The 15628-nt window shown below is 39.4% G+C and overlaps 2 protein-coding genes across 2 annotated transcripts in view; one reads left to right on the forward strand and one right to left on the reverse strand.

Moving 5' to 3' along the window:
* Positions 1-4887: 4887 nt before the first annotated feature.
* On the reverse strand, positions 4888-13673 carry med11 (mediator complex subunit 11). The gene is made up of 3 exons (XM_020594982.1): positions 13583-13673; positions 10942-11072; positions 4888-6722 (listed from the first exon to the last, which is right to left on the reverse strand). The coding sequence occupies exons 1-3, from the start codon at positions 13650-13652 to the stop codon at positions 6564-6566; spliced, it is 360 nt and encodes a 119-aa protein (XP_020450638.1). The 5' UTR covers positions 13653-13673; the 3' UTR covers positions 4888-6563.
* Positions 13674-13803: 130 nt separating this feature from the next.
* pelp1 (proline, glutamate and leucine rich protein 1) overlaps positions 13804-15628 on the forward strand; it is a 30601-nt gene continuing 28776 nt past the window's right edge. The window contains exons 1-4 of the mRNA XM_020594916.1: positions 13804-14008; positions 14206-14270; positions 14708-14813; positions 14986-15135. Coding sequence (XP_020450572.1) covers positions 13817-14008; positions 14206-14270; positions 14708-14813; positions 14986-15135 — 513 coding nt within the window. The 5' untranslated portion in view covers positions 13804-13816. The remainder of the gene's footprint in view (positions 14009-14205; positions 14271-14707; positions 14814-14985; positions 15136-15628) is intronic.

The following is a 15628-nucleotide window of genomic DNA, read 5'->3' on the forward strand; positions in this document are numbered from 1 at the left end:
TTTTGCGTAAGTATTGTTATTGTCCAGATGTCTGAGTACAGAGTGCAGTGCTATGGAGACTGCATCCTCCATGCTCACATTCCTGCAGTAGGCAAATTGATGGGGGTCCAGTGAGGGTGGGAAACAGGTCATCAGGTGTGCCAGGACCAAGCTCAAAGCACTTCTTCACAATGGTTGTGACTGCTACAGGGCATTAGTCATTCAGGCATGTTGGGGTGGAATGTTTCAGCACTGGCACAATGGAGGTGGTTTTAAAGCATGTTGGCACAACTGCTTGGGCGAGGGACAGGTTAAAAATGTCCATAAAGATGCCAACAAGCTGTCCAGCACATGCCCTGAGCACACGTCCAGGAATACCGTCAGGGCCAGAAGCATTGTATGTGTTGATCCAGCTCAAATTAATAGTATAATTGAGCTCTTTAAAGTATGAGCTTCACACTTATGGGATCAGAATTAATGGGTTACAGGGGCTCTCAAAGGGCAGTACTATCGCACAATATTATAATAATTATTCAGTTCAATTCAACTTTATTTGTATAGCACCAAATCACAATAAAAGTCATCTCAGGATGCTTTACAAACTAAGGCCTAGACCTTACAATTATTACTATATAGGAAAAACCCAACAAATCCTCCTTGAGCAAGCACTTGATGACAGTGGGGAGTAAAAACTCCCTTTAATGGAAGAAACCTCTGACAGACCCACGCTCTTGGTGGGCGGCCTTCTGCCTTGACCAACTTCACCATCTGATGGGGTCTCCGAGTTCACTGGTAGCTTTCAGAACATTTCTTTCACTCTATTGGCATATTTCCACTCTAGGCAGGCCTAACACTCATTAGCCCCATTCCACATAGTGTCAATTAACATAACTGTGTGACAGACAGTCCTGGAAGTTCCCACAGAAAGTCTCTGATAAGTGACTGTGCACTGCTGATGTTAGTTACAGCTAACATTAGCTAGATTAGCTATAGCCTACCTGTATCTAACATTAGCAGTTGCTGCAGCAGGCCTCTGCCACACCAGCATAACATTAGTTAAAAGTGAGCTGTAGCGTAGCTCAGTTCTGTGAGTAAAGACACTAGTAGAGAGAAACAGCAGTTTGAGAGCTCCAGCTGAATTTGGGGAAACCATTGCATGCAGTAACTATGCTGCGATGCTCGGCAAACAGAAGCCTCAATGTGAACAGTCAACAGTGCTTCAGGGGAAAGGCCTGTCCTATGCAAATCACACTCTTCTTATCCCTGCCCCTCAAAGCCTGTCACCAAAACAGTGACAGAGAAGTGAAATTAAAAGAAAAAGATTTGGCATTGAAAAACACTGACATGAAAAAAAAATCACAAGATTCTTGACATTGATCTGGCTCCCTACATTTCCAAACACCATCTTTTGTTGAACAGTCTGCTTTCATTCAGGTTGTTTTCTCCTCTGATGTTGCTCTGCTTTGCAGAACCTGCTAGTCTGTGGTTAGTGAGACAGTGTCAGCAGTGTTTATCATAGTCTCATTGTTACGTTTGACATCATGTTTTGCTGCTTGTCAATCTGAAACATTTATTTATTTACTCCACACTGTGCCCTGTTAACATTAACATTAAACCTGTGTTTCATTCTTTACTGGAAGGTGGCATTGTTGTGCCTTGTGATGACTCCCCAGTACGATCAGCCATTTTTCCAGTAAAGAAAAACAGAGATGCTGGCCAACCTACTGAATGGAGATTCGTGCACAATCTGTGCGCAATAAATGGGGTAACACATATGCATGTGCCCAAAGTATATAATTTTATATCAAGTGCAACTGGGCTCCACATACTGTATTTGTCTGTTGTTGATTTGGCAAATGCGTTCTTTTCAGTTCCAGTACATTTTGACAACAAGTACTGGTTTGCTTTCATGTTTGACGGTAAGGTTTATAAGTAGACAATGGCCCCTCAAAGCCATCACTCTAGTCCCAGCCATTTCCATCAGACATTCAATGAAAATCTCAGAAATCTTTCATTTCCTACAGGAGCCACCTTGCTGCAATATGACAATGATTTGTTGTTCTGCAGCCAGATGGAGGAAGCCTGCAAACCACCACCATGGTGCTCATCAAACATCTAGCTAAAAATTGCCACAAAGCTAGTCTCTCAAAACTGCAGTTTGCACAACCTAAAGTCACCTAGCTGGGGTATGTTATCACAGTAGAGGGCAAACCCCTCTCCCCAAAATGCATTCAGGCCATTCAAAATGTTCCAAAGCCCCTTACAAAGAAACAACTCATGCATTTTGTTGGAATGACATCATCCTGTTGCCAGTGGATTCCACATTATGTTTTTTAAAGTGTCGTGGATTTTGTTACTTATTTGTGTTACATGCATAATTGCACAATGACTGCTGCACATGCTGCTCCCATGCAGCATACACTCTCTGTTATATTCTTATATATTTTTTATTATATTGCTGCATTTGTTGCTGCTTAAAGTGCCTTAGATTTTGTGTTTCTTATTTATCTACTTTATATTTCATTTGTATTTTGTGGCATTCATGTGGACAGCAAAGTAAGAATTTCACATTTCCTAACTGTGCTTATGACAAAATAAACACTTTGAACTTTGAAAAAGAGGCTCCTCTCTCTTCACTCATTCATGACAAAGGTCTTGCAGCCACTGATAGAATCTAGTGGACATCTGAAGCAGGAGCTGCCTTTATTGACTTAAAGACTGGTCTGATGTCTGCTACCCACACTAGGCCTTCCAGATCCAATAAACCATTCACAGATTTTGTTGACCAAAAGGCACAATTCATGACCTCACTTTTGTGTCAAAAGCATGGAGGAAAACTATGTCCTGTGGCATTCTTCTCTGCAAAACTTGATCCTTTTTCTGCAGGGCTCCCACTCTGTGTCCATGCTATTGCTGCTGCAGAGGCTATTCTGGCTGCCAGGGATATTGTTGGCTACTCAGACTGCACTCTTATGGTACCACATGCTGTTTCACAGCTCCTGCATATACACAAGACCTCTCATCTTTTGAGCACAGTGCTGGTTAAGATACAGTATCATACAGTGTTTCTTTAACTGCTAAATATAACCATTTCATGTTGTAATGTTTCAAACTCAGCTACTCTTCTCCCTGCACAGGATGATGGAGATGCAAACATTGGCGAACATAGTCTGGACACCTTGGATGGCTCTAAAATCCATTCTGTTGCAAAATGCTGACCGGACCTTGTTTGTTGATGGCTCTGCCTTTAAAGAGCCTCAGACCGGTACTTCACATGTGGGTTTTGCTGTTGCTTCTTCTCATGCTGTTTTAACTAAAGGCAGATGCCCTTCTTACTTTTCGGCACAACCTGCAGAGTTGGTTGCTGTCACTGAAGCTTGTAAATTGGCAGACCATACCTCACAGTGTACACGGACAGCCGCTATGGGTTTGGAGTTATGCATGACTTTGTTCATTACATTCACAGGCAAACCTGTGGCACACCATCTGTTAATTGTTTAACTATTAAAAAGATAGAAGATGAATTTAAACGTTAGTCCAATCTTCCTCTCAGTCATCGGCCGAATTGCTACTGTGAAAATGAAAACTCTACCTCAAATCAACTACCTGTTTACAATTCTTCCCACAACACCTGCAGATAAATGGTTTAAATCACTTGATTCTATAACTTCACAATTTTATTGGAAAAACAAGAAACCCAAAATCTCCCTATCTACACTTCAAAAGAAGAAATCACTAGGTGGCCTAGAAGCACCAAATTTCCAATATTATTACTGGGCAAATCAGCTATCCTAGAAATGCTCACTAAGATTTAGACAGATTTGTGAACAATATTTGAGAGAAATAGGCCTTTTGTGTACATAGAAAAAGTCACAGATCTTTGATTTCAGCTCATGAAAAATGGGGGCAAATATAACAGTGTTGCGGTTATAATTGTGTTCAGTGTATGTATAGATTTATTAATTTTATTAATTTATCCATCTTGCTACAAAGGACAGGAGAAATGTAAAACCAGAAAGCTCAATGACACCAAGAGCCCGATCTGTCAGAAGAGATTCAAGTAAAAAGTTTTTATCACATAAACAGTCTAACAGGTGATCTGCCTAATTTAAGCAGCGGTTTGTGGCTATTATTCTTCAAATGTGGCAAAGGAAAAATAGTCTTGAAGTGTAAAAAAGGGCTCTAGGGATGACGCCTGTCTTGGAGTTAGTGTGGGAGACACATTTGATAGATTGGAAGTCTCTGCTTCATGAGTGACTGACAGACCTGCACACAGAATGTGTGCTCTCCTCACTGCTCTTCTCTTTCTATACCAATGATTGCACCTCAGGGGATCCCTCTGTTAAACTCCTGATGTTCACAGATCACACAACGATCATCAGTCTCCTCCGAGGTGGTGTTGGATCTGTGTACAGACAGGAAGTTGATCAGCTGGCCCTGTGGTGCAGTCACAACAACCTGGAGGTGAACACTCTCAAAACACTCTTCCCTCCTGATAAAATGTTCCGTCCTTACAAACAGAAAACCAAGTTGCTTTCAATGCAAAAAAAAAATGGATACAGACTAGCACATATTTTTCACTTGTCCGAACCTCAAGTTTGCTTGACCTGGGCAAGCACAAATGTCGAGCCCTTAAATGTATGATTAATTATAATGTTTATAGATGACTTATAACATAGGCTATGAACATAGCCTTAGAACATAGGCCTGCCAGATTCTCATTTGGAATGTAGCCTCTACAACTATTGGATGGATTGTCATGTATTCCCCATGTTCCCACAAGAGGATGAACTGTAATAACTTTACCTTGACTGACTTTTCATTTAGTGTTAACATCAGGTCAAAATTCCAGTTTGTCCGATACTTATTCTTATAATCAATTACTTACAAAAAAGAACAACATTCTCATCACGATTTGTTGTACTGTGTTTAGTGCTATCTGCTAAATCACACGGTCATAACATGGAGCACAATAGCCATTGATGTACATGATTCTGAGTATATCATCATTTAATAGGCAAACAGTCAAATGGCTACAAAAACAATCATTATTTCACTTGACAGTATCTTCTGTCTTGGTACCTACATATTTTTTATGACCTCTCGGCTTCAAAAACAAAACAAAAACAAAACAAAACAAAAAATAATAGAGTGTCTCAGACAGAAACCTAGTGTTTTGTTGTCAGTGTCTGTAAAAAGGAAATGGCACTTGTTTTGAAGATTTAGAATAAATTTGATTTGTCACGCTGCTACAATAAGAAATGGGAGCCATGTAAATGTAAGAGAATACATCTGTTATCACTGTCATTAGGCATGAGATCTATAAAATACTGTACTGTAATTTGGAGACTTCACAATAAAAATAGTAAACATGTTACAGGATATTCTATGGCCTTTAAGCTTTTACTCAAAATGAACTAAAATGTACAACTAAACAAGTGTTGTAACTAAAGAAAAACACCTCTCTATTTTGTTGTTTAAAACATAAAAAAAAGTTGTCACAGCATGTTTCTTGAGAAAACAATGTTTCCCTACTGTCAAATAAAATGATGTGATCTTGAACTGATGGAAAACGTTACTGAAAGCTTTTGAAATGACAAAGTTCAGTATGTGGTACCTCATTAAGCACAAAGTAACTAGGAAGCAAAACAAATACATATTGAAAAGTATGCAGGAAAAATTGTATCAACATTTACATTTTGATGCATGCAGCTGATTTTTCTGGGCAACAATCTTGTCTTCACTGTGCTTGGCCATAAAGCAAAACTGTTAGACCACATAACAGGCTTCTTAGCATTGATCCAGGGCTGTTACATTCAACTTATTTTCCACTAAGCTTTATCTGCATTTAAATTGGTACAAAAGACGTGACACTACTTAGAAATGGTCAGGCCTTTTAGACACCTACATTTAGACTCCTTTCATTTTCAAGAGTTCAGAATATGACAGAACTGAAGCTGAAGGAAATACAGCCCTGAACAAATAAAAAACAAATCAAGATTTTTGTGACTTTGTCCCTGTGTGCTTTCAAGTCTAGGCTTTTACCACTTAAGTCTTTCCACCACTGATGATATTCCATAGAGTTGAGGTTCCACTGATGGAGAAAATGCCATCTCAGCTTTTCTTTTGTTACCTCCCTGTATAAATACATGGGTGAGGTTACAGCACCAAAGGGAGTTGGTTTAATTGCGAAGGACTGATTACCTGACAAGTGCTGTTTATGTTGTAACATTTGGTATACAGCCTTTTGGTTGAAGTGTCTTAACATGGTTTACATACGGTCTGCTGTGCACATAAGAAAAATAGAGCACCAAACAACAAAATATACCCGGAAATGCAACATATACTACGGTACTTAGAAAATCAGAGTTCAATAAGATATAAAAAATAAAATAAAGATTGCATTTGTGGTTCTTGTAAAACTCCAGTATATGTAAAAAAAAAAAAAAAAAAAAAAAAATTCATTGTTAAGATTTCAGTGCTGGTGGTAGAAGAAGAAGAATGAGAATGAAACAGTCACATCAGATCAAAATTTTGCTGTATGTCAAGTTATCACTATTACACTAGCCAGCTGCCCTCTGCTCTCATGTGTGCTGCTGCTGCTGCTGCTGCTCCAGCATGACTTCACAGGTTCGTCCCAGTTCTCCCAGTTTGACCTTGGCATATTCTGCTCTGTTCAGTGCCATCTGGCAGTCCTTTCTGGCTGAATAAGTGGAGCCTTCATGAGGTTGACCAGTAGCTACCTGGTAAAAGACCAGAGAGTTAGCTTTATTATGCTGCTCACAATATGAAGCACTTTAACTGATTTTGTTAATACTGCACTAGTAATATTTGTGAAGCTCATTTGTGAGGTGAACTCACAATCTGCACATTATCCCAAAGCAGCTGGTGGACTGGAAAAAAAAAACAATGGCTGTCGGACCTAGTGAACTGACACTATAGTGGAAGCTAAACACGCTTACAGTAAATGCTGTTTACCGCCATCTCTAATTCTGACTTGACACCTACACCAAAACTGTGCTGTCTCTAAGTTTCTTCTAAAAATTCTAGGATCACTTGTTTTGTTTTCCACTGAATCATTGCCCAATGTCAGCACCACTGTATCCTGTTAACACATAACAACTATCAACCTACCTCCCATTCATGCTATGTAGGAGGTGGGTTGATAGTTACTCTGTGTTAACAGGATACTATCAAATCAATTAAAGAGTTTCTGAGTAGCTTCCACGCTTCACAATATGGACAGATATACTATACAGCAGTATAGTAATCTTCCATCCATCCATTCATTATCTATACTGCTCATTCCTGAATAGAGTCAGGTGGGGGCTGGAGCCAGTCCCAGCTGACATTGGGTGAGAGGCAGGGTACACCCTGGACAGGTCGCCAATCTAGTATAATAATCTTAAACTACTAAAAATAACAACTTCAATTTATACATATAATTATTGTTGTCAAGGAGAAACTACTGAAGTGCATAGCATCCACCAAAAAAAACAAATTGGTGGCTCTTATCTCATAATTATGATGTACTATCTAATAATTACTAGATCACAATCTCATAATTAGGAGAAAAGATCTCCTAATTATGAGAGACTTTTCTTGTAACTCTGAGATAATGCAGGGGTTGGAACATTGCAGAATTTGCCTGATAATCACCTGGTTTTAATGAATTCTTTAGTATCAGAGTAATTCAGCACATCTAATAGCGCAAAACAAAAGTTAACTATTAATATTAATATTCATCATACTTGTATTAATATCGACAGGCCTCAAAGCTGCTGCCTGCACTGTAACTCACTAAAGGCCTATACATGTACTGAGCAGGAATTGGAAAGCTTCAGAACAGTAGAGTTTTAAGTGGCATTTATGGATGTAACTATGTACTGTAGTGCCTGGCACAGGTGTGCCAAAGTAATAATGAGCCCATGTGGTTATATTGCTTATAGAAGAGCTTTGGTTCTTGATGCAGTGTTGTCTGAGGGATCGGAGAACATGGTCATCCAGTTTAGGCTTACGCCCTTTACACACTGAAATCCCTCCAGATTCCTTGAATCTTTTAATGATGTTCTGCACCGTAGAGGGTGACAGATCAAATCCCTTCCTATCTTTCTTTGAAGAACATTGTTTTTAAACATTTCAATAAATTTCTCACACATATGTTGGCAAACTGGTGGTCCTCGGCCCATCTTTGCTCCTAACGAGCCCAGCCTTTCCTGGATGCCACTCATCATGATTGCAATAACCTGTTGACATCACCTGTTTCAAATGGAATTATCATTTCATTGTTTTATCTCATTACTGCCCTGAAATGCAGCCATCCAAACTTTTTTTAGAATGTGTTTGAGGCAACAGAATTTACAGAGGCTCGAGGCCTCTGTCACCATAAGTTTTACCCTCTAACATTCGCAAGCGAGAAGTGACAGCTATGATTCTACTATTATCAAGCAAATAAACAATGCAAGTTCATTTTCAGCGCCCCCTCAGCAAGTCATCCAGGTGGTGTTAGGGAGTGACAGATCTGGACCATTTGCAACATGCTGAAAGTCACTGTTGCCAAGTGCTCAGGCAGACTAGACGATGCCTCCCCTAGAATGTTGTTTTATGAAGCCATGGCCATCGTTAATAGTACATTAACTGTTGATGGAATCACTGATCCCAGTTCATCTAAACCCCTGACTCTAAACCACCTCATCTTGATGAAATCTAAAGTTGCCTTACTACCTGGTGAAAGGTTTGTGAAAGAGGACACTTGCGCTGCAAAAAGGTGGCACACAATACAATTTTTGACCGAACAATTCCATCCCAAGACCATCCCTCCGAATCCTCAATCACTGATCGACCAGTTCAAAAGTTAGTGCTACTTCTTGAGAGTGAATAATCCAAAGATAGACTTACATCAGACATGTTTGTCTGTTTCAGTGGTGACCTGTAAGTGTGGTCATTTTGTTGTAGTCTATAAATTGTGTAAAACTCAATTCGGCTTGTCTGTTTACTTGAATTAATGCGTCATGACAATTAGGTGGGAGTATAAATGACTGCTAAGTCACGGATTTATTCATGTTCCTGTAGATGCAGGTTTACCATTGCCATTTGCCCTTGAATCTGTATAGCTATGTTGCAGAATTTTTTTAACTTGATGTTTCATTCGCTTTACTAATCTCCATGTAACATGCAAGTAGCATAATATGTCATAAAATATATTGTTGTTTGCCATTTGGCACTACAGGATTAATGTTAATACTTTATGAGCTGCTGTTGTACTACCGTTTACAGCAGCATCTATGCTGTTTTTAGCTCAAGTGTGTCTACCAAGCTAGCGGTTCTTCAAATGGAGGCAGCTAATCTTTAGAGTTTCCCCAACTTGCACCCTTAATAAGTGGACTGAGGTACGTTAAGCTCTTTGTAAGGACTGTGGGCTAATTCATGGACTGCAAGCATTCACATTTGGTGCTGCTGAAAGTATCAGAGAGACATGCTAACTCAGCTAAGCTAATACGGTATTGAACTGTTAACTGTCTATACACATTTCTGTCACTGAATTATTAAACAGGAACTTGGTGGTGCAGTGCATGAAATTCAAATTTAAATGTTACACTGTAAAAATTACATATCTTGTTTAGACGTTGAACTTTGTACTATACAAAAGCAGCTATTTTGTGCTCATTTTCAGTTTTCACGGTGCTAACTGCTGTGAAGTCTCATACTTCTTCTCGAGTCCAGATAGCGGAAAGAATATTCAGTCACAACACCAAATATCAAAGTGCACTATTACCTTTTATTATTTTGCAGATATATCTGGAGATCATACAGCAAGCAGCAGGGCAGATGATCTGAAGTCACATCACCAAAACTGTGTGTTATATACTATTCTTCCCTCCTTCTAGCACATTCCTGCAGCATGCAGCTGGACATTATCAGTGCTCTCCCAAAGATATTCCTGCAGGATGCAGCTGACAATTATCATTACTTTTCCAAAGATATTCCCCCTAGCACAACTCCCTAATTCCAACGTAGTACATTCTGTAATTAAATGAACACACATATTGCTAATGAATTGAGTGAACACACACACCTACTTCTACTAAAATTGAAGGTTATATTCCTTATTAGTACATTTATAAAAACAGTGCTCATGCTTTAATCTGAGTGAAAGTTGTATTCCTTATAACTGCATAGAAAATGATGATGGTGATTCAGTTACAGTGACTATTCCTTATATGTGCATAACAAACGGTGCTGGTGCTTGAGTTGCAATGTCTCACACAACTTAATATCCAACACTACTCAGGCAATGCTAAGTGGTCTTTTGGCTTAGATAAATAAAAGTGTGCATCTGTCGAGACTCTGTTGTCATCATTGAAATCAAGGGCCGCTACATTAAGTATGCCAAATTAACTATTATCAGTTCATTTTTGCTGTGTGGTATTGTAGGTATATTGGAAAAATCTTAAAACCCAATGTTTCTCAAGCAGGTTCTGTAGCTTTCCAAATCCTGCTCAGAACATGTAGACTAGTGGGTTACACTGCAGGCAGCAACTCTGAGGCCCATTTGTAGTCTATATTTGTTTACATTTTGGAACACTAAGTATACCAAATTAGCTATTAATACTTCACTTTTTGCTATGCAGTTTTGGATGTACTGACAATTATCACTAAATGAGTTTGGTACTCAAGAATTTGTTAAAGCCTGATTATTTTCAGGCAAGTTCTGCAGCGTTCCAGCCCCTGTGTCTTAACCCCTATGACTTACTGTCTCATAATTACAAGATCTCGTAATTATGAGCTCAGGCTCTTGTAATTATGATATAATAAGTCATAATTACAAAATCTTTTTTTTCCTCTTTGGTGAATGCTATGTGCTTCATAAGAAACAGCCTTCTGAAACAAGACTGGTACCATGAAGCACTAAAACACACACACACACACACACACACACAAAAACAGTACTGTGTATTTGACCTGTGTGAGGTAGCGGATCTGGGCGCTCAGTTCATTCTCCACTCGGCTGACAGAGCTCTGGAACTGGACTAGCTGTCTGTCCAGGTGGCTAGCATTAGGTTTGTCTTTGGAGAGTTCCAGAACTATATTACCTGCACAGGTAAACATATAACAACTTATCAGTTTTATGACCAACAAATAACAAAGTGAGATGTGAGCAGTGCATAAGCTACTGAAGCATTTCATCCCTTCAGTCCCACACTTGACTCTAATGTATTACATAAACTCAAATCACAGAGATAATCTTCCATGATCTTTCACAACTGAAACATTTTAACCCTGTACCGTTCTTTGTGTGAAAGTTGCTAAACTTCATTAATGTTTTAGTTCAACAATTTTCAATAATAGGATGGAAAGATAGTTTAATAACATATTTTAAAAAAGCCCTTTGTAGTGCTAGAACTGCATATCATTCATCACTGATAGAGGAAACTAAGAACAACCCCAGGTTTCTTTTCGGCAATATAGAGAGGCTAACAAAGAGCCACAGTGCTGTTGAGCTTAATATCCTTCTCACAACTCTCACAGATCATCAAATATAACAGCTTTGGAAAGATATAAGACCTCATTTATATTTGGTTCCCCTCCATAGATCTCTCTGAGCTGACCTCAACAATTGATTCATTTTAATCATCAACATGTCTCTTAGACCCCATCCGGCTGTTAAGATTACTGTAAGGTTACTCAAAAAGCCTACTCTTGACCCAGGTGTCCTAGCTAATTATAGACCAATATCCAATCTCCAGTTTTTTCTAAAATCCTTGAAAAAGCTGTTGCAAAGCAGTTATGTGACCACTTGCACAAGAATGATTTGTTTGAGGATTTTCAGTCAGGATTTAGAGTCCATCATAGTTCAGAAACTGCACTGGTGAAAGTCACCAATGATCTTCTCCTAGCCTCAGATAAAGGACTTGTCTCCATACTTGTCCTCCTATATCTCACTGCTGCTTTTGACACCATTGGTCACAGCATCTTATTACAGATAGTTGAACATGTTATTGAGGATAAAGGAGCTGCACTAATCTTACTTATCAGCTAGATTCCAGTTTGTTCATATCAATGATGAATCTTCCGAGCAGACTGTAGTCATAGCATTCCATCGGGCTCTGTGTTAGGTCCAATTCTCTTCACTTTATACATGCTCCCTTTAGGCAATATTATCAGACACATAATAAATTTCCATTGCTATGCAAACGATACTCAGTTATATTTATCTGTGAACCTAGATGAATCAGGTTAATTGGTCAAAGTTCAGCCATGTCTTAAAGACATAAAGGCCAGGATGACCTGTAATTTCTTACATCTAAATTAATAGACTGAATACACTGGACCATGTCTACAGTAACATACAGGGTGCATGTAGTGCTGCTTTTGACACCACAGCATCTTATTACAGAGACTTACAGATGTATTACAGAAAATTTCTTACTTCTAAACTCTGACAAAACTGAAGTTATTGTACCTTGGCCTGAAAACAATAGAAATCTGCTGTCTAACCACATAGTTACCCTAGATGACAGCTCTGGCCTCCAGTACTACTGTGAGGAACCTTGGAGTCATTTTTGACCAGGATATGTCCTTTAAATCACACATACACCAAGTCTCTATGTCCCAGTAATTCCCTAAAAGCCCCCAGTTAATCTGTATGACCTGCTGCATACAGATTAACTGTATGCAAAATGCTGCAGCCAGAGTACTGACTGCAACTAGCAAGAGAGATCAGATGTCTCCTATATTAGCTTCTCTCCACTGGCTCCCTGTAAAATGCAGAATAGAATTTAAAATCCTTCTCCAAATCCTTCTCCTAGCCCTTAATGACAAGGCTCCATCGTATCTTAAAGACCTCGTAGAGCCTTATCATCCTAACAGAGCACTTCGCTCTCAGAGTGCAGGTTTACTTGTGGTTCCTAGAGTCCACAGAAGCAGAATGGGAGGCAGAGCCTTTAGCTATCAAGCTCCGCTCCTATGGAACCAACTCCCAGTCTCAGTTCGGGAGGTGGACACCCTCTCTACCTTTAAGATTAGACTTAAGACTTTCCTTTTTGACAAAGCTTACAGTTAGGGTTTGAACCGTGAACTTGTGATCACAAGCTTGCTTCTGTAATCTTCAGGCCACCACACATCCCCTGTCCCACATCCCATGTCTTTCAGACATTGCTGGTTTCATCTGTCTGTTTAAGTGACAGATTCTTTATAGAGAATGATGATGATATAGAACTCAAAAAAATATTTTCTTCATCAATATCTCATAACTTAACAAGTTGTATTTCAAAATTATAGCCTACCGTCTTACCTTCTTGCCAATATATTGTACTGTAATTTCATCTATTGCTGTTAATACAAACATACCCATCATTACAGCTTTGATTAATGTGTTTTTCTTTATTTCAGTGTTCTACCTCAAATATAAAAACATGACGCTAACTACATGTGACATTATGATAAAAGATCGTTACATGGGATCCAAATAAAATTCTCCTTATTGGACCTGAACCTGCTAAAGCTGTGTGATAGCTACTATCAACTACAGCAATGTAGGCATATAGTTAGTCTAAATCGTGCAATGATGTTTACGTTTGCGATATTAGCGTTAAGTCCTCACCAGCACACTGCAGGATCATCGCTATCTCCTTCTCCACATCCTCCAGAGCTCTGAGTCGCTCATTAGCCATCAGTAGGCAGGGAACGGCTACTGTCAGCAGCTCTGTTAAGTTTTACGGCACAATAACATACAGTTTAATCCAAACAACTCAGGTCAGCGTACACAGTGGAATGTTAAACCCGAACTCATTTGCCTCTTACACTCTTACAAGGTAGCAGAACATAGAACAACTAAATGACGTCACGCAGTCGCACAGTAGTGACGTTCGCTTGGTCGAGAGGAAAGATGGCTACATCGCCTTGGCTGCATGGCCCATCTGCTATGCGACTAACAGAGGGTTTGGTGTCGGTTTTAAAAGAACACCGCCCAGAGTATTTACCTATTCTGTTGGCCAGCTATAGAGAATATGGCGTGCTCCCGACACAGGTAGGGCCCCGCCTGAATAAGTATGTTAGCATAGAAGCTAGCCTGCTGTGGCTGTGCTGCAGCTGCTACACGCTTTATTGTCCATCTTGAGCTGACACCTGGAGACAGTGTATAACAGAGGCCCAGGTTTTGCTGTAGCTGTTAAATATGTTTTGCCTTACTTGCTTCCCAGTTATGACCTTTGCTTCTTAATACAGGGCTCCAGCGCCCTCGGGGGTATCGTGGGTTTCAGCAATGCCAAACTGGGTTCCAGCAAAACCAGGTGAGAAATGATTTCTTCTGAGTGGTCAAGTTGTTACAAGATTATTGTCTCGTTCGTATCTTTAGCTATTATATTAACGTTATCATACGTATTGCGTTATCTGTACTAATGTTGCTTTAAATAGCAAATGCAAACATGAACTATTAAAATATTTTTCACTAACGTTGAAAGTGTCATGTGACTTGCTAAGTGCCAAAAAGTAGCCCAAACAACAGATTTTATATTTTCACTTAAAATACACACAGATGCTACTTCACACCGTTTATTTGGTGTAGCTTTTTATGAGACAACGATTCAGTAAAGTCCATTTATGTTCAGACAGGGTAGGGTGTCATTTAAATATCTCAAACACTGTGAAGGTCTCAGTGATATTATCGAATCATTATTTCTGTATCTCCTTTGTACCGTGTATGTGTGTCTGTGGTTTGTGAGAGTAGGTTTGAGGGGCTCTGTCTGCTCTCCATGCTGGTTAAAGACAGTTCCAGTGATCTGTTCCAGCAACACTGCCTTTCCTGGCTACGCTCCCTGCAGCAGGTCATACAGGTATAAGGCATAGATAAACACATTCTTGTTTGTGTTGCTCAAATCTGTTAGTCTGCCTCATCTGTAAAACCTGAATTACGTCCAATTGTAAACTTGAAATTTTACATAGCCCAGCTTCCTCTTTTCTGATTCTTATTCCCCCATCCTCTCTCCTGTGTGAATTGTCTTTTAGTCTCAGGCTCCAGTTCAGACTATCCAGCTAACGATGAACATTCTAAAGGATTTGCTGCAGTACTCATCCCAGCAAGCAGAGCTGGCCAGAGAGGTTGGACTCAATTACATCCTGGGCTTCCTGACATCTCTGCTGAGCCTCAAGACAGAGGTGAGGGAACAAGGTGTGGAAGGTAGTGGAAAATTTTATTTTGCAGGGACAAGTTATTGCTGACTGAAGAGCCACATAGAGCATCAATTTAAAGCAAACTCTAAAGCAATGTGTGGATTGTTGAATTTTTTTAAAGATTTGTTTGTGCTGAAACAACTAATTAATTGTTTAACTGAAAATTAAAATCATATGTAGTAGGTTTATGTGATTATAGCATCTTCCAAATTATAGCACAAGTGTTTGTAGAAAAACAAGATAAATCTGGCGAAGTCTATGAGCTGGTTTTATGCTTGGTTCTGACTACATGATTTAAGACTGATAATAGCCCTGCTCGACAGTCATACAGGGCATCAGATGCGACAACCACACGGTCATTTTATCTCATAGCGTGCCATTGTAAATGATGACTGACGCCACATTTGTGACGTTGCATGACATCCCGAAACAAAGTCTAGTATGTGAGAATTTTTTTCTACTTCTGCAGTGTGTTGGG

Source organism: Monopterus albus, unplaced genomic scaffold, assembly GCF_001952655.1.
Source record: "Monopterus albus unplaced genomic scaffold, M_albus_1.0 scaffold25.1, whole genome shotgun sequence".
Classification (NCBI taxonomy): domain Eukaryota; kingdom Metazoa; phylum Chordata; class Actinopteri; order Synbranchiformes; family Synbranchidae; genus Monopterus; species Monopterus albus.